The sequence below is a fragment of the Heterocephalus glaber genome, unplaced genomic scaffold, assembly GCF_053883595.1.
Source record: "Heterocephalus glaber isolate CG9 unplaced genomic scaffold, H.glaber_assembly_v1.0 deba00000546, whole genome shotgun sequence".
In the NCBI taxonomy this organism is placed as follows: Eukaryota; Metazoa; Chordata; class Mammalia; order Rodentia; family Bathyergidae; genus Heterocephalus; species Heterocephalus glaber.
In genome coordinates this window covers 40,237,680-40,264,431 of record NW_028258147.1, presented here as the reverse complement: position 1 = coordinate 40,264,431, position 26,752 = coordinate 40,237,680, and the positions used below count along the sequence as shown (strand labels likewise).

General features: G+C 42.2%; 1 protein-coding gene and 1 pseudogene across 1 annotated transcript; one reads left to right on the top strand and one right to left on the bottom strand.

Moving 5' to 3' along the window:
* Nucleotides 1-7,836: 7,836 nt before the first annotated feature.
* On the top strand, nt 7,837-25,126 carry Qng1 (Q-nucleotide N-glycosylase 1). The gene is made up of 4 exons (XM_004862438.4): nt 7,837-8,354; nt 8,689-8,948; nt 20,536-20,731; nt 23,560-25,126. Exons 1-4 carry the CDS (start codon nt 8,018-8,020, stop codon nt 23,790-23,792), a joined length of 1,026 nt encoding a protein of 341 aa, XP_004862495.1. The 5' UTR covers nt 7,837-8,017; the 3' UTR covers nt 23,793-25,126.
* LOC101717835 (transcription factor BTF3 pseudogene) lies at nt 18,714-19,658 on the bottom strand (annotated as a pseudogene).
* Nucleotides 25,127-26,752: the final 1,626 nt, after the last annotated feature.

Sequence of the window (26,752 nt, the reverse complement as noted above, 5' to 3'; positions counted from 1 at the left end):
TCGATGCCCAGTACCAGAGTGGGAGGGATTTTCTTATTGCTGGCAACATTGGAGTGAAACCCTTTCTTTTTTTCTTTTGGGGGGAAGTGGGGTTTTTTTGGTACCAGGGATCGAACTCAGGACCTTGCGCTTGCGAGGCAGGCAGCAGAACCACAGAGCTAAATCCCCGGCCCAACCCTTTTTTATTTTTTTATTTTTTCCCAGTCCTGGGGACTGAACCCCAGAGTCTTGCACAGGCTAGGTGAGCATTCTACCAATTAGTTACATCCCAACCCTTTATTTTTAAATTTTGAATTTTGTTTTGTTTTTGAGATAGGGCCCTGCTATGTATTCCAGGGTGGCTTTGAACTCACTGTGTAGCCCAGGCTGCCCTCAGACTTATGGCAATCCTCCTGCCTCAGCCCCCTGAGTTTTTAAATTTTGAGACAGGGTGCCACTGTTTTCCAGGTTGACCTTAAATACGTGATCCTCTTGCCTCACCCCTGACCTCAAATATGTGAATCCTTGTGCCTCAGGCCTGAATAGTCAAGATTACATACATACGCCATTGCACACGACTGTACCTTTTCATCAACGTCAAATGTAAATATATCTGTCCTAGCCAGGTGTAGGGGTGAAAGCCTGTAAATCCTAGCACTCAGGCGGTTGAGGCAGGAGGATCGCCACAAGCTCAAGGCCAGCCTGTGGCTACATAGCAAGACTGTGTCTCAGAAATGTGTATTTTTTTGTTCATAAGGTGTGCAGGAATCGTTAGGCCCAAAGGATGCAGTTGTTAGCTAAAACAGTACTGGAAAGACAATCCAATCATTGGTAATGAGGAAAAGGAATTCATAGTACTCTTCAGACATGTTTATGGAAGCACAAAACACATGAGTGCAGTGGCACATGCCTATAATCCCGGCTTGTCAGGAGGCTCACACGTGCAAGGCTAGCCTTGGCAATTTAGTAAGATCCCGTCTTGAAATTAAAAGGGCAGGGGTGTGGTTCAGTAGTAGAACAATTGCCTGCTCCAGGCCCCGTGTTTGGTCCCCAGTACTAAAACCAAAAACATGCTGTTTGTGTGCACATATGTATGTATACACATTCACAAACATGTTGTTTGAAATAACACTGTCCTGGAGCCAGGGATTTAGCTCAGTGGTTCCAGCGGCTGCCTGCAACCGCAAGGTCCCGAGTTCAATCCTTGGTACCAAAGGAAAATAAAAACAGGTTCTCTGAAATAACACCGTCCTTCCTAGGCTAGTTAAAAAACTTTTGTATCTTGTTTTCTTTTTGTGGTACTAGAGATTGACGCATGGGGCGCTCTACCACTAAGCTACATATCCTCCCCCTTTTTATTCTTTGAGATAAGCTCTTGTTAGGTTGGGCTAGCCTGGAATTTAACAATCCTGCCTCAGCCTCTCAAATAGCTGAGATCACAGGTGTGCACCACCACACCTGGTTCCCAGTATGCTGACCTAATATTTGGGCCCCCAAAAGCAAATGAACAAAAACACAGACACAGTCAGAGCTCGAATATACAAACAGATGTGATTTGTCCTAGCAGCACTTCCAGTCAGGAAAGAAACTGGACCCAAGGAAAAGCAGAAAGAGATAATCTGAGGGAAAATGTCCAGGCAGTTATGCTGGTATTTAAGATGGGGCGCTAAGGACAGCCTGATGGCACGCCTATAATCCCAACACCTGGGAGGTGAGCTAGGAGCATCACCGCAAATTAGAGGCCAGCCTGTGATACATAGTTCAAGGACAGCCTGAACTACACAGCGAGACCTTGTCAAAAAAGCAAAATGGGGAACCAATCTGAGTCAAATGGTTTTATGTGCAAATATAGATTGAAACATAAGATGCCGTTGTTTCTTGGAGGTGGACTGCTCTGTTTGCTTATGGAATCAGGCTGAAACCAGTCTTCACCTGAGACCCCCACATGGCTAATTTCCACTCCCCTGTCCTGCTTCCCTCTGTCCCCTTTCCCTAAGAACCCAGTCCCAGTGAATCATTTGTTCCAGAATCCCAGGACTGGCCTCTACTTCCCTGACCTAAGACAAATGAGCTGGAGCTAGAACAGAACCGTGTATCCCTAGACATCCTGGACCTAAACTGTGACGCAGATTCGGGTTAGCTCCCTGTGAAGACTGACGAGTTCCTATGTCATGACGAGTTAACTGCGTTATGCTAGGACAATTGTTTGTCTGTCTGTTTGCCGTCCTGGGGTCGGAACAAAGGTGTCACCCATGCTAGGTAAGCACTCTGTCACAGAGCTACAGCCCCAGCCCCCAGCCCTTTTTCTAAAAGTTTTATTTTTCAGACAGGGTATCAATAAGTTACCCAGGCTGAATTTGAACTTACTATCCTCTTGCCTCAGCCTCTTGAGTAACTGGGATGTCAGGTGTGTACCACCGTGCCTGGGTGCAGGACTATTTTTTTTTCCTCAGTACTGGGGATCAAACTCAGGACCTTGCACTTGCAAGACAGGTGTGGCACCACTGAGCTAAATCCCTGGCCCTTTTTTCCCTGTTTTTTTTGAGGGGGTTTTTGGAAACAGGATTATTTTGTACGGGCAACATTGTTAAGGGAAGGCAGGACCAAAGTACAGACAGTAGCTCCTGCTCTACCTCAGTGGTCACTGCTGCCAACTACCTCAAGGCTGCTACCAAACATATGGGACAGTGACCAACAAACCTGGAGTTTTTTCTTTCCACTTTCAGACTTGAATAAAATGCCATGCCTCAAGATTAATAGATGAGATTTCCTTAGCTGCCATCGAAGGGGTGGGATGATGCAACCTACAATTTTTTTAAGTCTTTTTGAGACAAGGTCTCACTGTTTAGTTCAGGCTGGCCGTAACAGTCGCTCTGTAGCCCAGGCTGGCCTCAAACTTTTGGCAGTTCTCCTGCCTCAGCTTCCCAAGTGCTGGGATTACAAGCTTGTACCACCATGCCGGGGCACAACCTACAACTTTGGAGGAGTCAACTCCCCATGACAAATCTGAGTAACAGGAAATAGGAAAGAGAGTTTTCTTATCTCACAGAAACTGCCTTAAGAACAGTTTTCTGTCATTTTCCCAGCGACGTCACCACTGGTTGTGCCAACGCTCTTGAGTGACCAGCTGTGTGTTCCCTTGACCTCGATGACTTCCGAGTGCATCAGCACTGGACTGGAGGTACAGATCAGTGGCAGAGTGCTCACTTAGCATGTGCGAAGGCCCTGAGTCTTATCCCCAGCACACACACACACACACACACACACACACTCGCTTGGCCCTTAATCTGTGGCTCAGTTCTGTTTTTGCCTATTCTCTGCTAAGCCCTTGTTGGGGTATTAGTCTACCAGTCATTTTGGGGATATTGAGGGAAGCAAAATAACTGAAGTGTTTCCCTTCACAAAATCCATTTGACTTCTTTGCATACCTCCTCCTGCATGAAGGAAACCATAGCTTCCTCTCTAGCAATGTTCATTGCCCATCTGTCCCTCTAGGCAACTTTTGAAAATTTTCCTCAACAATCTCTCTCTCTCTCTCTCTCTCTCTCTCTCTCTCTCTCTATATATATATATATATTTTGTTGTTGTTGTTGTTGTTGTTGTTGTTGTTTGGTTGGTTTGTGTGTGGTACTAGGGATTGAATTGAAAATGTGGCCTTCATACTGCGTTATATCCCCAGACCTTTTTTTTGTGTGTGACATGGTCTCATTAAATTGCCTGTGCTGGGCTCAAATTTGTGATTTTCCCGCCTCAGCCTCCCAGAATGCGGTTATAGGCATGTGTCACCACACCTAGGCCAACATATCTCTTAATATTCTATTTAAATACCTGCCACAGTCTATCATGACAAAAATAGAGGATACATCAGTAATTGCTGCCAAGAGCCTGACATTTAATTTAGCTACTCACAAGGACGTCTCTCAGTGACTGGAATGACCTAACGTGGGTACTGTTCAGGAGAAGGAAATGTAGAAATACAACACGATTCCTTTTACAAACATGCAAGGGTAGGGATTATGTGGAAGTCAACATCGCCAGGTGTGGGGGTAATCCCAGCACTCCGGAGGCCAGCCAGGACAATTTAGGGAGAACGTGTCTCAGCTCCCCCAAACAGAGGTCATCAGGATGTCTTTCAGGCAAGCTCAGAGGTACATGCCTAAAACCCCCACTACTCAAAGCCAAAGCTGGAGGAGCCAAGTTTAAACCCAGTCTGACTGAGCAACACAGCAAGACCTCACTGAAACAAACAAACAAGCAAACAAACAAAAAACTCTTCAAACGCTTATGGCTACAGGGTGGAGTTTTTGGCAAAGATCTTCCTTCCTTCCTTTCTCTCTTTCTGCCTCTCTCTCCCCCCACCCCCTTTCTTTCTTTTGCAGCAATCCTCCTGCCTGTTTCCTGAGTGTTGGGATTACAGGCCTGCACCACCATGCTTGCCAAAGATTTTCAAAAGAAATATACTGTACCTAGGAATGGTGGTACAGGCCTGTAATCCCAGTACTCTGAGAAGCTGAGGCAGGAAGATTACATATCCACGCACAGTCTGTCAGTTTAGTGAGACCTTATCTCAAAATAAAAATAAAAGGGAGTTGGGGCCTGAGAATGTAGCACAATGCAAAGGCCCTGGGTTCAATCCCCAGTAGGGAAAAAATAAACACCCAATTGGCAGGTCACATTGGCCCTTCATTCCTTTTACTTTTCCCTTCCGTGGACACATTCCTTTAAGAATAGAGGCATTTACAACCCTAAAGACAAAAGCCACATTGTGTTCTCTACTGTCTAAAGCATAATTCTACTCAGATATCTCTCTTCCCGTCAGATTATAAAATGTCAGACAGCACCTCTACCTCTACCTTTGCTCCCTGGGTAAAATCTGAAGCTTTCACTGAAACAGGAAACCCAGTGCAGAAATGCTTTTGGAATTCAGAATGTGTCTTGGTGGTAGGGAACGTGCCTAGCATGTACAAGGCTTTGTGTTCAATCCAAAGCACTACAAGGTTAAGCAAAAACTGCTTTAGGGCCAGGGATTTAGTTCAGTGGTGCTGCGCCTGCCTCGAAAGCAAAAGGTCCTGAATTCGATCCCTGGTACAACAACAACAAAAAAACTCTTTTAAAGTATAAAAAGTTGTTGGTGATTTTATGTTTTTGTTTTTTGGCAGTGCTGGGTACCAAACCCAGGGCCTTGTACGTGCTAGGCCAGCGGTGTGAGGAGCACCAGGAAGTTACTAACTTATGTAACTGAAGATCCAAAAGTAGGGCAAACTGAAGAGTTGACATAATCCTATTACTCTGTCTCCATTTCTCTGCTGTTCTTTTGGCTGGATCCTCCCCCATGTGTTGGTTTCATACTCCAGTTGCCACCAAAAGGACTGGATAATTCCAGCACATGGAATTACTCAACCACATCCAAGGTCGACTCACTTCTGGTAAGTCTTATTGGAAGAGAGAATAAAAGCTTTTGCTTTTGCAGTTTACGGAGGTGAACTGGGGAACATGCACAGTCTTAATCCAGTTTCTGGTGTTAGTGATATTACCAGTCCCTACCATCTCTGGGCCTGAGCATGCTGAACTACATGGGTTATGGTTCAAAGAGAGGGATTCCGCTTCCTCCACCTCCCAAGAAAGAGGGGTTCCTGAACAACATCTGTCAGGAAGGAAAAAGGAAAAGATGCTGAGTATGAAAAGAATTTTTTGGGGGGTAGTACTAGGGATGGGACACAGCCTTCATACTGAGCTTTATCCCCAATCCTTTTTATTTTTTATTTTGAGACAGGCTCTTGCTAAGTTACTAATTGCCCAACCTGAGTTTGAATTTGTGACCCTCTTGTGTGCTGAAGCTACAGGTGTGTGCCACTGCACTCAGTTAAAAGAAGTCACTTTTTGTATTCTCAGCATTAGACGTACTTTAAAAAACAAAAACCCAAAGTTTATGATGTATCTCAACATTGACAGAAGGAAACATATTTTATTTTTATTTATACTACTCTTAGTGTCTAATTCAACACCCCAAACACATGTAGGGATTCAAGTTTTTTTGGTTTTTTTTTTTTTTTCTGTTAACTAGCTTCAGCCAGAGAAAATGGCGTGTTATTTAACTTCCTGGATTCTTTTGTAGATTGCTAGATTTTCTTCTTGATTTCTTTGGCTCCCAAGATTTAGCTGCTGGAGCAGAATCTCAGGGCTGTGGATGTAGCTTGGTGACAGAGTGCTTACCAAGCACACCTAGCACGTGTGAGAGGCCCTGGGTTTGATTCCTAGCACTGCCAAAAACAAAACAAAAATAAAACGCTTGAAGCCATCAGGCATACATTTGCTCAGCAATGATGTTAATGTAGTAGTGATTTGCTGCAAAGCAAATTATAGTAAGCCTCTAAAGCTCCTTTTTTCTAACAAACTGAAGAAGCTGGAGAGTTAGATATTCTGCTTCTTTAGGGTCGCAGCTATTAAGAGTTCCAAATCCCCCAACCAAAAAATTCCAAGGAAAAGACTTTACTGTGAATATCTAATGATAGCTACTGATTTTTTTTCTTGTGATCCTGGAAACCCCAAGGCTTCCTGCATGCTAGGCAAGTACCTTACCACTGACCTACACCCTCAGCAAAGGAGGATTTTTTGAAACACAGTCTCACTAGGTAGTTCAGGGCTGGCCTTGAACTTGCTACTATGTACAGGCTGGCCTTGACCTGGAGACCTTCTTGCCTCAGCCTCTAGTGCTGGAATTACAAGTATGTGCTACCGCACTGGGCTGGTTGATTTGAATACAAATCTTTTCTTTTCTTTTTTGGTATCGGGGATCGAACTCAGCACCTTGGGCTTGAGTGGCAGGAGACGGAACCACTGTGCTAAATCCTGGGCCCTCTTTGTGTGTGTATTGCTGGGGATTGAACCCAGGGTCTTGTGCGTGCAAGTTAAGAGCTCTACCACTGAGCCACATCCCCAGCCCATAATACATGATCTTCAAAGATGTGAATGTTTTGTCTATGGAGATTCAGGCCTCAGGAGCATATACTGATCCTGAATCACTAAGCAAATGTAGAACATCACTTTTATTTCTGTACCTTTCTCTTATTAGCACAGTATGTTACATTTGAGTTTTAAGGTGCTACTTACTTCACTTCATGGCTTCTCCGTTAGGCCACTGATACAGTCGCGCCAGAAGGACCGGCACTGGGGACTGGACACACTCACATTGCGCCCTTGATTTGGGGGGACTGGATTAACAAAGGCGTGAATCTCAGCTCCCAACACTCCTGGGACAGGGCTGATAATGGTACCACTCCACTTCATCTGCAAAACGGTACTTACTAAGGCCACTTATCCCCCGGCCCCGGAACCGGGAATCAAACTCAGGGTCTTGCGCTTGCCCGGCAGGCGCGGCGCCGCTGAGCTACATCCCAGGCCCCACTAAAGCTACTTTTGTCACGACCCAAACTAGATGAGATTTAGTAATTTAGCACAACATGTAGATTTAACAATTTTCTTGTTTTCTCCATGTCTCTGTCACTTTCCAACTCCTCCTAAACGTTCTTTCGGCTTGCAAACGGGACAGAACTTGGCAAAGGCAGGTGTGACGAGAGGCCTGCGCCGGGTCTAGGGGTGGGGGCGAGACTCGGACACTGACAGCCGCAGCCTTTGGGGAACCCGGGCGCGGGAGTCGCCATGAGCTTCACTCCCAGACTTCGCCCCGAGACAGAGGCCGCCGCCACACTCTCCCTCTGAGGAGAGGGCGGAGGCACAAGATGGCGGACGGCCGAGTGGGCGGCCGCGGCCGCTTCCGGACTTCAGAGCCGGAAGCGGGGTGGGGCGCGCCCGGTGGGCGTGACCGCAGCCCTGGAAGTGCTCGCCGCCTGAGCCTGGCGCGCCCCCGCCGCTCCCTGTCCCGCGAGCACTGCCCGATGGCTCGCGGCTGGGCCTGACCGCGCGCGGTGCTCGAGGACCTTGCCCGGGAGGGCGGGCCCTGGACTTCGCCCCGTTAGGTGACCGAAGGGTCTGGCCGCCCGGAGTCAAGGCCCGGTTTCCCGCAGTAAAGGCGGGCGGCATGGACGGTCCCTTGCCGCCCCGGGAGTCCGCCAGGTTCGTGGCCGCGCGTAGCCGGGATGTGGCTGTGGACGGCGAGGGTGTGCGCAGGGCGGCCGAGCTGCTGCTGACCGCGGCCTCGGGGCCCGCGCTGCGCGTGGACGGCTGGCGGTCGCTGCACGAGCTGAACCCCCGTACGGCTGACGAGGCGGCGCTCGGCTGGGTGTTCGTGGTGGACACGCTCAACTTCTCCTTCTGGGCGGAGCAGGAGGAGCGCAAGTGCCTGGTGAGCTACCGGGGCAAGGCCTATAGCGGATACTGGGCCCTGTGCGCCGCGGTGAACCGAGCCCTGGACGAAGGTGGGTGCCGGCCGGGCTGCAGGTGGGCGGGTGGGCGAGGCCGACCGGCGTTTCTGTCGCAGTCAGGTTTTAAAGGGTGTCCCTTTAATGAGGACTGGGATAGACCGGGAACATTGTTTGCAGTCAGAATACAGGCACAGGCAGTGTAGTATTGCAGTAGTTGGAAAAGGCTCCTTGCAGGAGATGAGGTCTTGCTTCAGATCCTTTCTCATCCACCTGGGTGTATTTCTGCAGCACTCACTTGGTTTCGTAGAAATTGTTCGTGATAAAGCGAGGGGTCTAATGAGGTAACAAAATATGACATTGCTCCCCCGAATTTTCTTTTCTCTCCAAGGGATACCTATAACGAGTGCCTCCTACTATGCCACCGTGACCCTGGACCAGGTTCGGCACATATTTCGTTCTGACACTGACATACCCATGCCCTTGATGGAAGATAGGCATCGTGTTCTCAATGAGGCAGGGAGAATTTTGTTGGAGAAGTTTGGAGGCTGTTTCCTTAACTGTGTCCAAAAGAGTGAAAAAAGTGCGCAGAAGTTAATGCACCTGGTTGTTGAAAATTTTCCTTCTTACAGAGATGTGACTGAGTTTGAGGTGAGTGGCTTCTGTTGGAGATTTTAATAAACTCTTTAAACATTTTTTTTTTTTTTTTTTTGGTACGGGGATCTAACTCAGGACCTTGCGCTTGAGAGGCAGGCGCCGGAACCACTGAGCTAAATCCCCGGCCTAAAAATTTATTAATTAGTTCGATCCCTGGTACCAAAAAACCCCCCAAATTTTTTATTTTATTGGTACATTTTAGGTATACAATATGATGACATTTAATAAAGTCTTAATAATTCTCTCAGAGTTAATTCATTTACTTCCTGTCGTAGTTACCCACATGTTAACAGAGGAGAGGTTTACTTCAGCTCAGTTTGTAGAGGTTACAGTCCATAGTCAGCTGGCTCCAAGGGAGAGCAGAGGAGAAACAGTCCATGGCAGGGTAGGCAGGAAACAGGGCTGTGCTCAAGGCAGGAGGTTATATGTATATTCAGGACACATCCACAATGACCACCTCCTCCCACCAGACTTCACCTCCCAGCATCACACCCTGACATGAACCTATCAGTGGATTAATCCAGTATCACATACCCATGATCCAATCATTTCTCAAATGCCCCACTTATGAGCACATTCAGTATAAGCCATAATGCTTCCTGAACTCCATTTGAGAAGAAAAACATATTTGAAGTTTGTTCACTGTGAACAAGAAACAGTAACCAAATTAAATATTTCAAAATTATTACTATTATTATTATTATTTGGTTTTTTTTGGTACTGGGATTGAACTCAGGACCTTGTGCTTGCAAGGGAGGCAGCGGAACCGCTGAGCTAAATCCTCGGCCCTCAAAATTAATTTTTTATGTACATTTCCTAGTCAGTGTATTTTCTTTGTTCTTTTGTTTGTTTTGTCTTTTGAGGTATTAGAGATTGAACCCAGGGACTTTTGCACCTAGCTACATTCCTAGCTATTTTGATTTTTTATTTTGAGGCAGTGACCCACTAACTCACCAAGTTGCCCACATTGGGATTGAATTTTCGATCCTCCTGTCTCAGCCTCCCAGACTGCTGAGATTAACAGGCATGTGCCATCCTGCCTGGCTACTTTTGTATTTTTTCCCCCCTTTTTGTTGTTCTTTTTTGCAAGTTCTTTTTTTTTTCCTTGGTGCCTGGGATCGAACTCAGGACCTCAAGCTTGCAAGGCAAGTGAGGCACCACTGAGCTAAATCCCTGGCCCTTGTTATTTTTGAGACAAGGTTGTGGTATATTGTTCAGGCTACCCTTGAATTTATAGTAGTCCTCCTGCCTCAGCCTCTTGAGTGCTGGGATTACAGGCATATGTCACCACACCTGGCTCCTTGTCCTTTTAAAATGTTTCAAACCTTAGGGGGCCGGGGATTTAGCTCAGTGGTTCCGGCACCTGCCTTGAAAGTGAAAGGTCCAGAGTTCAATCCCTAGTACCAAAAAAAATGTTTCAAACCTGAAAAACACTGAACTCTCCATATAATGCTATCCTTGAGGATAAGGTACTTCAAAACATTTGCATGATTGGATAAAAATCAGAATGTATGCTAAATTCTCTCTAATAAGTATTTGTGGTAAAGTTTAGTGTATATATAGTGTTTTTCATACACAGCATCCTTTCACAATGTTATTCATTTTATGGTACAAAAAATTTAAATAGAGGGCCAGGGATTTAGCTCAGTGGTTCCACTTCCTGCCTCACAAGCGAAAGGTCCTGAGTTCGATCCTGGTACCAAAAACAAACAAACAAACAAAATTTAAATAGATACACTTTTAGAATGATAAATGGTTTGATTTACCTTTCCAGTGTGCACCTCTATTTTGTTTTTGTAAAATTCTTCTGGAATCCTGGGTACTTTAGCTGTGACTCAGAAACATAAGCAACTTCAGGAAATCATACTATAAATCTGTATAAGTTAATGCTTACATCAAATTAAAATTTTAAAGCTATTGCTTTTGTAATCACAGTTTTAACAACTAAAACTACCAATTTTTTTTGTTTTGTTTTGTTTTTTGATATCAGGGATCGAACTCAGGACCTTGTGCTTGCGAGGCAGGTTCAGTGCCACTGAGCCAAATCCCTGGCATATATTGTTTAAATTGTACTTTGTGATATGTTGATGTTTATGCATACACTCTTAATTTGATCCACCAACCAGCTTAGTGGGCTGAAGATGGAAAGGAAGCATTATTGTTCCATGTTTAAAGATTAGAACCAAATCTGAAAAATTAAATGGTTGATATTAGGTTATTTAGGAAATAGCCTTTTATTCTACTATAAAGTGAAAGATTCTTGATTATGTGTGTTAGTATACATTTATTTGTTTTTGTGGGGGATTGAACCCAGGGGCTCTCATATGCTAGGCATGTGTACTACCACTGAGGAACATACCCAGACCTTGTTTAAATTTTATTTTATTTATTTATTTATATTTGGTACGGGGATTGAACTCGGGACCTTACACTTACAAGGCAGGTGCAGTGCCACTGAGCTAAATCCCCAGCCCCCTTAAAGTTTTTATTTTGAGATGCACTCTCTCTGCCTTGCCCAGAGTGGCCTCAAACTTTTGATGTTTCTGCCTCAGCCTCCCAAGTAGCTGGGAGTATAGGTGTGCATCACTGTGCCCTGCAAAGATTTTTTTTTTTGGTACAGGGGATTGAACTCTTGCACTTTCGAGGCAGGTGCTGGAACCACTGAGCTAAATCCCTGGCACCATGTGGACCACTGTGATCTGCGAAGATTTTTTTTTTTTAATTGCAAATACACCAATACAACTAGAAAAAGCTGAAGCAAAAGTTTATTATATGAAAAAAATTTTATAATAAAATACAGTAATGAGAAAACAATACTTAAAACAATACTTAAGACACTGTGTTATCATTACCTTCAAAGTAGTTACTCAAAGTACAAGACAGGCAAAAAAGATTCTCTCTTACAAAGAAGAAACAAACAGATAATAGTGCAAAATTTGGCTTTCAGTGAAGCAGAAAGAAGTTTTAGATGGGACAGGGACAGCTTGGCTGAAGGACTCCAGTGCTGTTGGGTTCAGGCTTTTGCCTTTGCTGGACAGTCTCTGCACAAAGTAGCAGGGTTGCTGTTTGCGAATTTTGCATCCTGTTGCTTCAGCCACTGGGGAGAGAAGGAGACATAGCAGCCCCTTGAGCTGTGTGGGTTATGACTGTTAAGTGTTGCCCTGAGGTGTGGATGGGGCGGAGAGGTGGTTTCTAGAACAGTCTCCAGGGCACTGTTGATTTTTATTCTGTTGTACTTGCTAATGCAACAGTTACTCAGAGTATGTAATTTCAGACTTGTTTATCAGGAAATTTGGTATCAAGTTCCTTGGTCTATCATTTAGGCCGTCTAACTGCAATCAACAGTATATGAAAGAAAACAAACTACCAGTCATGTAGCTTAGGATACGTAAACTCTGATTTCAGTATTTAATGATTTGCAAATGATTGTAGCACAGGAACGACTGAAATTACATTAATATGATGGGGTAAGGGGAGGGAGAAGAGAAAGGAGAAGGAGTATTAGTGAAGAGCCATAGATTAGCAAATATATCTTTTCTCTAGTTTTTTCTGTACTTCAGGTTTATAAAACCTCCCAAAGTAAAAAACTCTTAATGAAAATAAGCAAATAACGTAGCATCAGGTTGGAGTGTATTCAGGATACCATGTAGTTTGTTTTCTTTTTTGAGTTTTTGTGCATGAAGAGTGATTTTTTTTTTGAGAGTTCTTATTTAATTTACCAGGCTAGATTAATTTTTAAGGCTGATATATAATTGTGTTTATACACAGTTTATTTTGTAAATTGAGTTTTATGTCTTCCTGTTTTCAGTTTCACTTGATTATAAACAGTATTGTACAACACTTTAATCCTTGCACACATCTGTAATTGTGGATTCCTGCAGTGCAGTTGTTGAGTCACAGCACGGTCAAGATTTTCAGGCTTCCAGTACATAAAAAAACCTAATTTGATTGATTCCCAGTCCCCCCCCCCCAAAAAAAAGCTAATTTGAGGGGGGAATGGGATAAAATAAAATAAAAGTTATTTTAAAAAAAACTAATTGTTCTCCAAAAAGATGATATGAAGGCCCCAACCCTTCATAACAGATTGTTTTTCGGGGTTTTTTTTAACCTTGTCCTGGGGATTGAACCCAGGGCCTCACACATGCTAGGCAAACGCTCTCTACCAAGCTGTATTCCCAGCCCTTTTTGTTTTTTTATTTTGGAAAAGTGTTTTGCTAAATTGCCAAGTTCCCCAGGTAGGGCTTGAATTTTTAATCTTGCCTCAGCCTCCCAGAGTGGTGGGATTATAGGCGTGCAGATTTTGATCAATAGGTAAAAGAAGAGCAATTTTTTAAGCTTTTCAAATGACTGATTTAGAATATGTAGTAACTATGTAAAAATCCTAAGTAATAAATCAACTTACTTGGGCTGTCATCTTTAAAAATACTACGTGAAGGGCCGGGGATTTAGCTCAGTGGCACTGCACCTCTCTTGCAAGCGCAAGGTCCTGAGTTTGATCCCCTGTACCGGGGGAAAAAAAACAACAAAAATCTACATGAAAAACATGAGCTTTTGTGATATTTCAACAGGTAATATTTTACATTACTGTCAAACATTCATAGTCCTTTACCTTAAATTTATTGAAGATTTTGTTCAAGAAAATTAGTTCATAGGAAGAGATGTGGAAAGGTTGATAGCTACTAAGCTACAGTTAGCAAGAAGCTCTGAGATTCTGTTGCACAGTATGGTGACTATAGATAACAGTAATGTACTGTAGCTTTCAAGAAGCTTCAAGAAAGAATTTTGAAAGTTTTTACCACAAAGAAATTGTAAGTGTTTGGGAAAATAAATTTGTTTTTCCTAATTTAAACATTGTGCAGTGTATACATGTATCACACAACCCACTAATTTGTCTAATTTTTTATGTTTTTGGTGTATGAGTTACAAATTTAAAGAATAGAGGGGGGGTGGATTTAGCTCAGTGCTTGCCTGCCTTGATAGCTTCGTTCAGTTCTAGAATTTTGTTGTTAATTTCTTGTCTAGATGATCTGTCTATTTGTGATAGTGGGGTATTGAGGTCCCTCACTACAGTTGTATTAGTGCTTATTTGGTTTTTCATGCCCATTAATATTTGTTTTGTATAGTTGGGGGCATTCGTATTTGGTGCATATACATTTATGACTGTCATCTCTTCTTCTTGGATTGTTCTCTTCACAAGGATGTAGTGACCATCTTTGTCTCTCTTAATTAGTTTTGGTTTGAAATCTACTTTGTCTGCAAATAAGATTGCTACCCCTGATTTTTTCCAGGTTCCTGTGGCGTGGAGAACTGTTTTCCATTCTTTTACATTCAGTCTATGAATTTCTTTTTGAGTTAGGTGTGTTTCTTGTATACAGCATATTCTTGGATTTTGTTTCTTAATCCATTCTGCCAGTCTATTTCTTTTGATTTGTGAATTGAGGCCATTAACATTGATGGTTATAATTGATAAATATTGACACATCCTTGTCATGATGTTTTATTGTTGGCTCTTTCGTTTTTTATTTTTCCCCCTTTCCCTTTAGTTTCTTACCTTGCCTGGTGGCTTTGCTCTGTTGGCCCTCATGGAGTTGTGACCTTCATTGTCTTTTTCTAGAATATTGTTTAGAATTGTTTGGAGTGCTGGTTTGGTGTTCATGAAATTTCTCAGGTGTTCTTTGTCGTAGAAGTATTTAATTTACCCATCGATTTTGAAAGATAATTTTGCAGGATACAAGAGTCAAAGTTGGAAGTTATTTTCTTTTAGGGCTTGAAATACTTCGCTCCAGGCTCTCCTTGACTTGAGGGTTTCTGTTGAGAAACCTGCTGTGATTCTGATGGGATTTCCTTTGTAGGTGACTTGTTTCTTTTCTGTAACTGCTTGTAGGATTTTGTTCTTCTGTTGGGTTTCTGGGATCTTGACTATTACATGTCTAGGTATAGATTTTTTTGATCGTGGCTAGTTGGAGTTCTATATGCCTCACTTATCTGTATGTCCAATTTTCTGTGCCTGTCTGGGAAGTTTTCTACTATTACTTTTGTTAACAGTTTTTTTTTTATGTCAATTGTGCTTTCTCCTGTTTTTTTGTGGAGTCCTATGAGTCTTATGTTATTCTTCTTTGCATCATCTATTAGCTGCTGGATTGATTTCTTGTGGTCCCATATCTGACATTCCCTTAATCTGCTGTGAGTACTTTCAATGGCGTTTTTTAATCTCCTGGATATCTGTTTGAATCTGTTTCATGGATTCCATTTCTTATGTTGGGCTATCATGGCTTCCAGCATGGTTCTGAGCTTGTGTATTTTTTTAACCTTTTTGTGTTCTAGAGCCTCTAATCATGTCTTTCACTCTGCTCACCATCTATGTAGTTTTCTGGGAAATTATTTCTGTTTTGAATTTTTCTAGAGCCTCATTCACCTGTTTTGTTACTTCCTGTGCTGTCAGTTCAGGGTGTCCAGGTGGTTGATTATCAGACTTTTCCACCTCATTTCCCCCAGAATTTAGTTTTGGTGGGGTGGAAGTCTGAGTTTGTGCCTTACTTAAATGTCTTCTTGTTCCAGAAATCACAGAAAGAAATATATGGAGACACAGAATTCGGGTAAAATAATAAAAGTTTTACTTGCAAGCAGGCGGGACTGCCAGAAATGGGTCTGGTCAGTGTTTGCCCGCTCTTTGTTCAGTTCCCCTTTTATGCATTCATTATCTCATTCCTGGTGGTCTTTGATGTGTAAATACAATTCCAGTTCCTATTTAGAAGTAGTTCCTGTTAATGATAACAGTCACAGACACAGGATAAGCACATGACAGTTAAAACACATACATTGTAAATTTACCCAGGCATTGCAACCTTGTTCTTCAGAATTAGGATGTTATCTGTAGGAAGGCTACAGATCAAAAGAGTCATATAACCTTCACTTTATTTATTTGGTACTGGGGATCAAACTTAGGTCTTTGCACTTGCGTAGCAGGTGGCGAAACCACTGAGCTAAATCCCCAGCCCTAACCTTCACTTTAAACAACCAGAGAAACCGGCTAAGGCAAGTTTTAAAGGGATACACTACCTATTTTGCTTCTACAACTGCTTTAGTAGTTAATCTGCTGAGCTGTCTCAAACTTTTTCCCTGTCATTCTCATTTTTAGTATATGTGCTGCCGAAGTGAGCACTGTCATTCTCATTTTTGTTTTTGGAGGTGTCCTTCATTTAATTTCCTGGGTTAATACTTTGAAATTGCTTATTGTAAGTATCTTTGTTGATGTATTTAGAACCCTTATGAAATGATTGCTTCTCAGAGGTGTCTTCCAGATACAGCTGGTCTTTAGGTTTTGAGTCTCTAATGACTCTAAGGCTGTCTTACTTTTTTATACCAGGAAGGACAACTGATTAGATCAATCACAACACCTTAGCCCAAATAAAACAATCAGCAACACCATAGCATCAAGTACATCTTAGAAAATAACAATTTGTGGTAGTTATTAATCTATCACCTTTAACTGTGTGAATTAAATCAAAATCGAGGACCAACCCTACATGTGTTTATAGTGAATAAACTCTTCAATATAGCAACTTTACCCTTCGGGATGGGAAGTTAGAAGGAGTTGGGGAGGGAGGAATAGATAGGTAGAAGGATAGGGGAAGGTTAGCAGTGAGGCCAGAGGACACAGGTGAGAAGGAAAAAGAGAATAATAGAAAAATAAAGAAGAAATCTGAAAACAAAAAGGGAGATGAAGAACAATGTGGGACAGCAAGAGAGTGAGTGTGAGAGAGAAAGAAAGAAAGGAGAAAAGAAAGAAAAAAAAGAGGAAAAAAATTGGAAAAGCATAGAAAAAGAAAAAAATATTAAAAATAAGAGCTATTAATAATAATAATCATTTAAAAAATAACAAAAAAGGGCCAAGGATTTAGCTCAGTGGTTCTGGTGCCTGCCTCGAAAGCTCAAAGTCCCAAGTTCAATCCCCGGTACCAAGAAAAAAAAAAAAAAATGACGGGCCTCCTTCAGGGTATGTCTCTGCTGTCGTAATAGACAGTGTGGGCAGCAGTGTGCAGATATAAGTCATTGAGTCTCAGCAAGCCACTCTCAGACCTGTGAGATTCAGGCAGATTTCTGGCTGCAAGTTTCAAGTTCAGCTCCCTGTCCTCCTGCAGGGTTGCACTCTGCAACGTTCTACTGCAGGTTCCAGCTGCCCATCCTCTGAAGATAGTCCAGGTTCTGATGGGAGGTGATGATCCCTCTAACTTACCAAGTACAGTATTCTGGTGTGCCTTTATTGCAGAGATTCTCTTCACTTTTCCAGTGGACTTCAGTTTTCATCAAAGAGCCTGAGAGAGGCCCTCTTTCTGTTGTTCACTTCTACTCTGTCTTCTGGAGCTCAGAACAATGGCTTTTATGCCCCCCCCCATGCCTTTGTAGTGGAACCAGGTAGCGGCACAGCCCTGAGGCCAGAGGCACGGGGGGGTGGGCTGCTGGGGCCCGAGCAGCTAAGCTGGTTGCCATGGGGTGGCAAGTGGTGAGGGGTCCTCAGTGTCCCGCTGATTGCCGGTGGGCATGGCACGGGTTGGATGGAGTGGGGCTCCAGGCGGCCAGGGACCTCTCTCTGCCTACCTGGCTAAGCTGTTCACCATCTTGCCGCCTGCCTCGAAAGTGCAAGGTCCTGAGTTTGATCCTCGGTACCAAAAAAAAAAAAAAGAATAGAGCCTGGTATGGTGGCACCTGCCTGTAATCCCAGCACTAAGGAGACAGAGACAGGAGTATTGCCTATCTGATCTACATAGTGAGATCTTGTTTCAAAAAGCCAAAAGAGGCCAGGGATTTAGCTCAGTGGCACCGCACTGCCTCACAAGCGCAAGGTTCTGAGTTTGATCCCTGTACCAAAAATAAATAAAGCCAAAGTAAAACAAACAAAAAAACAAAAACAAAAGAAGAATAAATTTTTTTTAAAAAGTTAATTAGCCGGGGGTGGTGGCACATGCCTGTAATCTCACTACTCTGGGAAGCTGAGGCAGGAGAATTACAAGTTCAAGATCACCTTGGACAATTTAGAGTCTTAGACCCAGTCTTGGAAAAAGAAATAAAAAGATCTGAGGCTGTAGCTCAGGGGGCCCTGGGTTTGATCTCCAGTAATGGAGGGGGAAAAGGTAAATTAACTCATATTCAGAATTTTTCATTGACAGTCCCCCCCCCCCCCAGCCTGGTACTGGGGATAGAACTCAGGACCTTGTGAGGCAGGTGTGGTGCCACTGAGCTAAACTCCTGGCCCTTCATTGACAATTATTTTATGAAGGTATTATTTTGAAAATATTTTCTTCACAAAGCAATATTAGTGAATATATAGGGAATTGTTATTTGGGACTTACTGGTATTTTCAGTGGTTAATATTTTAGTGATCCAGAATTTTTTCTCATATTTATTTTTTATTGTTTGTGGTGCTGGGAAGGGAACACAGTGTACCACTGAGCCAAACCCCTGAGACCCAGAATTTGACTAAAATCATTTGATTACTAGAACCACAGTTAGCTTACAAAGAAAATGTTTTATAGATTGAGTTTTAAAATTCCTCATATAAATCTTAACTTTTTCTTTTTTCATTTTAAGTGAATTATAACCTAGTCTTTGTGATACGTTATTTTGCTGCCATGGCAACAGTGGTTGTGATGGGACAATTTATATATTTTCTTAGATGCTAGCACTTAGATATATTTTGTTACATAAGTTTGATTTTTAGTCTCTGTTTTGCTCTGAATGTTGTAAAAATAGATCATAGACTTTAGTATAGTAAACTTTTTGATATAACTGTGTGTAACATACAGTTATATTTTGCAAATTTAGTTTTGTATCTCGCTAGAAATCTAGTTACCATATACTGTATAAATCTAGTTTAGAGGAACAATTGCGATTAGGTTTAGGAATTTAGGGTTGTAGCATAATGTAGGAATATTTCTTTTTTTTTTTTTTATTAATCTTTGTTTCAAACTTTATTCCCAGGCTTCTTCATTAATTGCCTGCAAAGAATGAATTGTATGTAAGCAAAAACTGAAAAGAGCTGCAGTGTCCAAGAGGCTTGGGCTTAAAAACATTAGAGATCTAGATTTTATCAGATCCATAAACAAAAATAATTTTAAAAAGCAGTCATAATATAAAATAGCAGCTCCCAGTAACTTCTTCCAAGTTATATCTTCTTCAGAAGCTGACTCAGTTCAGTTTGCCTCATTCTTAGAAGCCTCACCAAAATTCTCCACAAGATGTGGAACTTCATCATCATCATCCTCTCCAGTAGCAAGTGGTGCTTTTCCATCCACAGATTGTTTGGGCAGAGCTTCAGCCAGTCTTCTTAAATTAGTCAGACTGTCTGCACCGAGATGGTTCAAGATGCTGGGTAGCATTTCTGTCAGCTGTTTCGTCTCAGCATGGCCTGTAATGGTGAAAATGTTTGCTGCCAGAGATGCCTGAACTTTTGGGTTTTTGAAGTGGATCACTGTTCCTTGGTTTGTAAACATACTCACCTCTTCAATACCAGAGATACTGTTTACCCCTAACTTCTTTAATGAGAACTGAAGTTTTTTATCATCTGCTGTAGCTGTTCTATAAACCATCTTCTTCCTCCAAGCAGTTCCTTTCCCACCAATGCGCACTTGTGCCTGCGATTTGGTGAGTTTTTCCTGGTTCATGATAGTTTCTTTCATCTTGTCGGAGCGGTTATGGGGCAGCACAGGGGACTAGGGCTAGTGCTCAGGGGGTCTCGAGCAGACCAGCTGAGATTAGGCACACCAACGCGGGGACTCAAGATGGCAGCTAGAGCAATGTAGGAATATTTCTTAGTGGTGATGTTTTCCCTCTAACCCATCCATATAATTTACAAACTTTATATCATGTCAAAAAATTGAGCATATGTATTTGCCTTGAAAAGCGTTCTGAATTTCTTAATGATGTCTTTAAGAAATTTTGGTTTTGCCAGGGATTTAGCTCAGTGATTCTGGTGCCTGCCTTGCAAGAGCAAGGTCCGGAGTTCGATCCCTGGTACCAAAAAAAAAAAAAAGAAAGAAATTCTGGTTTAGTTTTTTTTTGTTTTTTGATTATGGGGAATCAAACTCAGGACCTTGTGCTTGCGAGACGGGAGGCCACACCATTGAGCTAAATCCCTGGCCCAGAAATTTTGGTTTAGTAAGAATAGGTTTGGATCAACTGCACTAGCTACACTTTCTTTTGTCTGAGGTACTGGCGATTGAACCTATCAATGCTGTACCACTGAGGTGCATCCCCAGTGCTTTTTATTTTTATTTTAGACAGGGGTCTCATTGAGTCACCCAGGTTGGCCCTGAAATTACATGAAGTAATGGTGTTGAAAAAGTATTGGACGGTAATGGGATTTTGTAATTTATGTTTTATGTGATTGAAGAAAACAGGAAATAAAATGGGAATGATAGAGATTATTAAATGTTAGTGAGATCCTTTTGTTTACTGTAAAAGGTCTATACTTCCCAACAGAGGCACGTTATTCTGCCCTTGAAAAAATGTCTTCAGTGTGTGCCTTTTAAAAAGCATACAGCAAGCTTTCAAACTCGGACATTTTGCTTTCTCCATTCATCAGGGAAAAAGAGTTTCTTTTTACAAACGAGCCCAGATCCTTGTGGCGGATACCTGGAGTGTGTTAGAGGGCAGAGGGGACGGATGCTTTGCGGACATCTCCAGCATCACCATGTTTGCCGACTACCGCCTGCCGCAGGTCCTCGCCCACCTCGGAGCCCTCAAGTACTCTGATGAACTGCTGAGGAAGCTTCGCCAAGGTCTGCAGGCTTGATTGGGCCATTCTCTGTTTTTCAGTGAATTGTTGTGACTCTTCATTTAGCTTCTTTCACAAAAAGCTCTTTTGCTTAAAAAAAAGGGGGGAGTCACTATTTATTGTTAAAACTGTATGTAAAAAAAATGTTTGCAAAGAACAGTGCAAGCCAGGTGGGGTGGCACAGGCCTGCAATCTCAGCACTCAATGCTGAGGCAGGAGGATCTCTAGTTCAAGGCCAGCCTGGATTCATAGTCCCTGTCTCAAAAAAAGTCAAAATGAGAAAAAGAAAAATGCAAGGGCAAGTAAAATGTAGAACAAATTACTTTTTTTTTTTAGTACTGGGGATTGAACCCAGGGCTTCATGCATGCTAGGCAAGGGCTCTACCATTGAGCTATACCCCAACTTTATTTTATTTTGAGACAGGATCTTGCTATATAAGTAAGCTGGTCTTTTTGGGTTTTTTTTGGTACCAGGGATCAAACTCAGGTCCTTGTGCTTGTGAGGCAGGTGCGGTGCCACAGAGCTAAAACCCTGGCCCTAGTCCAAGCTGGTCTTGAACTCACTGTGTACTGATGAAGCTGGGCTGGAGCTCCTGACCCTCTTGCCTCAGCCTCCAGAGTAGCAGGGATACAGGCGTTCACCACGGTGCCCAGTAGGAAGTGACTTTTCTTATTACTGTGTGGGATATGGATGTTGTTAATAGTTGTGCTATTTGAACATTTCAGAGCCTAATAAAATGAACTCTAAATTTATGCTATGTGAAGGTTTGTGATCCAGGTGTAACACATAAGGGGTGTTCATGAAGCTGGAGAGAACTCTGCATGTCAGACTGAAGGGTGGGCTAAGAGATAGATCATATAGATTGGATTTTGAGTCAACTTCTCAAGGGGCAACTGGGTTATCTCATACAAGTCATTCCCTTTCTTAGCTTATTATTCACCATTAATGAAGAGATGTTTGATTCAAGACTGGGAGCCTTATTTGTAAGAATAGATAAATTAGGTTGAGAAGTTTCTGTGAAAATTACCTTTTTTTATAAAACCTTTTTGGTTTGTTTTCTGAGATAGGGTCTCGCCATGAAGCTTGAACTTACTATATCCTTCTAGCTGGGCTTAAACTTGTGACAATCCTCCTGCATCAACATCCAGAGTGCTGGGATTGCAGGAATGTACCACCACCTCTAGCAGAAAACAAAAAACATTTCTTTTGTATGAGAAAAATACACTATTTCCATGCTAATTTCTCCTTTGTACTCAGGGTTTTATGTGGCTTTTTTCTTTATTTTTAAATGTAAGTGGTTTTACTCTTGAATAATTTTCTCTTGTGAAATGGATTTATATCTTCCCAAATCAGAATAATACAGAATATAAAGGTACCATTATTCCTGTTGTTGATTTTGCCAGGTTTTAAGTTTCTTCAGGAAATCGATTTTGTTCTGTTTCCTCGTTTGAAAAATAGTACACTGTTTTATGTCATAATGCTTATGTTCTAGGTGGTTAATTTTTGGATACTTTTTAAAGGGACAACATTTATCAATTAGGGTATTATTTTCCATGTAGCCATATACTCTGCTCATTCCTGTCTTGAAGTATTCTTTTTTTTTTTTAAAGGCAAGGTCTCATGGTATTGCCCAGGGTAGACTTGAATGGACTAAGTTGCCCAGGCTGGCCTCCAATTCATGATCCTGCCTTAGCCTCCTGAGTGCAGATATTACAGGCATGTGCCACCACACCCGATTTAGGCTGGGGTGTTTTTGTTGTTTACTGTTTTCTTTTAAGCTGGTTTTTAATTAGTTTCTAACACTTGAAAATTAGGAGATTTCACATAAAAATCAAGGGCTGGTGATTTAGCTCAGTGGTGCTGTGCCTGCCTTGCAAGTGCAAGGTCCTGAGTTCAATTCCCAGTACTGGAGAAAAAAAATCAGACTACTTGTAAAAGTAGAGAAATATAGAAACGTGGTTTTTTGAGACAAGGCCTGGCGATGTAGCTCCGGCTGGCCTCAAATTGTTTGTGTAGCCCAGGCTGGTCTCAAACTCATAATCCAGCCTCAGCCTCCTTAGTGCTGGAACTGTTGGCACACAACACCATGCCTGGCTCAAAAACAATTTTCAATCCTTTTTAAAAAGAAAAAAATTTTATTGGTGTATTTTAGGTATACAATATAATGACATTCTTCATTGGAAATTTGCACCTTTACATAATCTCTCTTGGTTCTTATTTTTCCCCCTTCCCCTGCCCTCCCTTCAACCCCTCCATTCCTCCCCATTTACAAAGACTTTGTTTCCATTTTTCCATTTTCTCATATTAATTCCATTCCCTTCTTTCCTTTCCCCTACCCCTCCCACTTCCCCTTCCTCTTTGCCCCTTTTCTTCCTATTTCACATTATCTATTATGCCTTTTAGTCCTTATTTACACTTTCAGTTTCTCGCTAGAGAAACTATTAGGTGTATTTACACATGTGTGTCCTATTTTCTGTTTTCTTTTTTTTTTTGGTACTGGGGATTGAACTCGGGTCCTTGTGCTTGTGCAGCAGGCAGCAAAACCACTGAGCTAAATCCCCGGCCCTGTGTGTCCTATTTTCAGTCCTTTCTTTTTAACAATTTAATTTGCTCTCCTATTTTTCCTTATTTTTTCCTGTCATTTTTAAATTTAGGATTACCGCATCTCTCTCTAACAGACGTTTATTTGGAGAATTAGTACGTGCAGGGTGTTAGGCTGGGTTCTGAGAAGACTAAGACAGCAGATTGGCCATTCTTGTGAAATGTAGTAGGAACTTCACATTCATGCCTAATTTGAGAAATGATTTTTCCTCTGTTTTTAACCCTTGCAGGAGAAATGCTGTCATATGGGGATAAGCAAGAGGTGGAGATCAGAGGGTGCTCACTTTGGTGTGTTGAGCTGATCCGGGATTGTGTTCTGGAGCTTATTGAAAAACAGAGTGAAAAGCCTCACGGCGAGATCAACTCCATCCTTCTGGATTATTACTTATGGGACTATGCCCGGGACCACAGGGAAGACATGAAGGAGATTCCATTCCATCGCACACGCTGCATATACTACTGACCTGGCTGGGACCTGACCCAGACTCCTGTGTTAGTAGCAAACCAATGAGATCATATAACCACTTGGCTTTGGTATTAGGAGAAGGTGGCAGAAATTATAGGAACAAAGTGTAGATTATTCAGTTTCACTTTAAAAATTTTTTCTTGAGCCAGGTGTGGTGTACCCAGCTACTTTGAAGGCTGAGACAGAGGGATCTCCAGGTTAGCATAGGCAACACAGAGAGAACCATCTCCAAAAATTGTTTTTCTTGACACACTAACTTCTAACTTTATGCTTTATCTACTTAATTTAGTTTTGACTCCATTTCCCCTTTCTGTGGACACATAGTTGACCAAAATAACAGAAGAACTTTTCCTTAAGTTCTAGATTTAAAAAAATTAATTATGCCTATAATTGTGTGTGTGCGTGTGTGTGTGTGTGTTTCAATACTGGGGATTGAATCTGTGGTCTTCATACTAAGCTACATCCCCAGCCTTTTTTTTTTTTTTTTGATACAGAGTCTCACTAAGTCACTAAGTTGCCCAGGTCTTGGGCTTGAACTTTTTTTTTCTTTTTAATTTTTATTTTTGGTACCGGGTATCAGACTCGGGACTTTGCGCTTGCAAGGCAGGTGACGGAACCACTGAGCTAAATCCCTGGTCCTGGCTTGAACTTTTTTATGTGGTTAATCTTTAATGATAATATTTTATTTATCCAGTTGATAGTTTTTCTCAACTTATGCTTTCTTCCTTTTTTCCTTCCTATATTCTTCCCTCCCACCTTTCTTTCTCTTTCTTTTTCTTTCTCTCTTGTGCATCCTAGATAAGTGCTATACTACTGAGCCATATCTACATACCCACAGCACAGTAATTTCCTACAGACCTTAATCATTTAATGCAGAAAACAGAGGAAATAGAATCTTTGATGTATAAGCTATTGGTTTTGTAAAAAACAAATCTTTTTTCTTTTTTTTTTTTTTTGAGACAGGGTCTAGCTACGCAGTTCAGGCTGGTCTTGACCTCACAATGTAGCCCAGGCCTCTCAGTGATCCTCCTGCCTCAGCCTCCCCAGGGCTGGGATTACAGGCTTGCACCATCACACCTGGCTATAAAAAATAAATCTTGACACTTTATTTTAAACTTTCTGAGCCAGGGATTTAGCTCAGTGGCACCGCACCTACCTTGCAAGTGCAAAGTCCTCAGTTTGATCCCTGGTACCAAAAAAAAACCACTTTTTGATAATGGTAGTGGGTTTTATACATAATGCCTTTCACTTAAGGATATCTGTTTACCTAGTGTTTATTTTCAGACTAACTATATTGGAATTGAATAAAGATCTTCAAAATTTTTCTTAAACTGGGAGTGGATTATTTTCTTGAAAACGGGATTTATCACATGTAATTTTTATTTTAATTTTTCTGCTCGGTACTAGGGATCGAACTCAGGACCTTGTGCTTGGCAGGCAGGCACTGGACCACATGTAATTTTTAAAGGTTTACTGTAAGTTAGGTTATTTACTCTCTGCTGCAGAACTCTTGGTACCTACCAAGCACTCATTTTCCACCTCCACTGCCTTCCAAAAGAATCTTGATTTTGTTGTATATCTAGAGTAGTCCCCTTTTCCTTGATATCCATGGATGATTAGTTTCCCAGTCTCATCCCCCAGTAGCCAGATCCATAGGCACTTAAGTCCTGTAGGTAAAATAGTATTTTTATACACATCCTCTCATATACTTGTTTATTTTGTTTTTTGTCTTAGTCTTTGAGACAGTCTCCCTACGTAGTTCAGGCTATACTTAAAACTCAACTAAGTATGTAGTGCATGTTGGCCTTGAAATTGCTGTGATTCTCCTGCCTCAGCCTCCTGTGTGCTGCAATCATAGGCATGTGTCACCATGCCTAGCCCATAAAGTTTTATTTATTTATTTTGGTACCAGGGATTGAATTCAGGACTTTGCACTTGCAAGGCAGGTGGTGGCACCACTGAGCTAAATCCCTGGCCCTAGCCCATAAAGTTAAAAAAAATTTTTTTTTGTAGTGCTAGGTGTCAAGCCCTGGGCCTCATGCATGGTAGGCAAACACTCTCCCACTGAACTATGTCCCCAGCCCATCCCATACACATTATTTATTTATTTTTGAGACAGGGTTCTGTAGTTGAGGATGGCCTTGAACTCACTGTATAGCCCAGGTTGGTCCCAGACTCACAGTGATCCTCCTGCTTCAGCCTCCCGAGTGCTGAGGTTACAGGTGTGTACCACCACTGTCCCCTGTGCTTTATAGATATTCTCTATTACTATACCTAATGTAGTGTAAACTCTATGTAAATAGTTGTTACATTCTATTGTTTAGGGAATAAAGATAAAAAATGTTCAGATTAGGATATTTTTGATCTATGGATGGCTGAATCGTGGATGTAGAACCCACAGTTAGGGCAGGCTTGACTATACCTTGTCTGCTGCATCGCTTTTCCCCAAGCACTTTACTGCCATCTTCTGGGGATTTGTTATAATGTCCTTACAGCTGACACCAGCTGTGTGAATGAGGCCTGGCATTGTGCAGTGTGCAGCCTGCCCAGCCGCCACGAGTAGTTGTGTCTATCCCTGGTGTGACTCAAAGGAGCATGGTCTATGCCCAATTCAGAGGTGTGTCTGGTCTGAATGATTCACTGTGTGATAATCTTCTTTTGCCTATGATTGCTTTGGTAATGGATAAATTTAATTCTGGTTACTGAGACAGGAGGGAAAGTCTGCCGGGAGGCTTCTGGAAAAGGGTTCTTCACATTTAAGAGACAAGCATATGCTTCTCTAGTGATGGTCTGTCTGAATGTAATCCTGTGGGCAGCCACATCCTGTGAGTGGAAGGAATTCCATGCAAAGCCTGAATTTCCCAAAGAAGTGGGGGGGGGGGGCGGGGCGCTTCATGGCTGCAGCATAGATAAAAGAACCCTGCTGAATTTCGTATTTCCTCCCTGCTGAGGACAAT

Coding starts and splice junctions, on each gene's coding strand:
- Qng1 (XM_004862438.4), top strand. CDS start 8,018: ATGGACGGTCCCTTGCCGCCCCGGGAGTCCGCCAGGTTCGTGGCCGCG. Junction 8,355..8,688: donor GAACCGAGCCCTGGACGAAG/GTGGGTGCCGGC, acceptor TTTCTCTCCAAG/GGATACCTATAACGAGTGCC. Junction 20,732..23,559: donor GCTGAGGAAGCTTCGCCAAG/GTCTGCAGGCTT, acceptor TAACCCTTGCAG/GAGAAATGCTGTCATATGGG.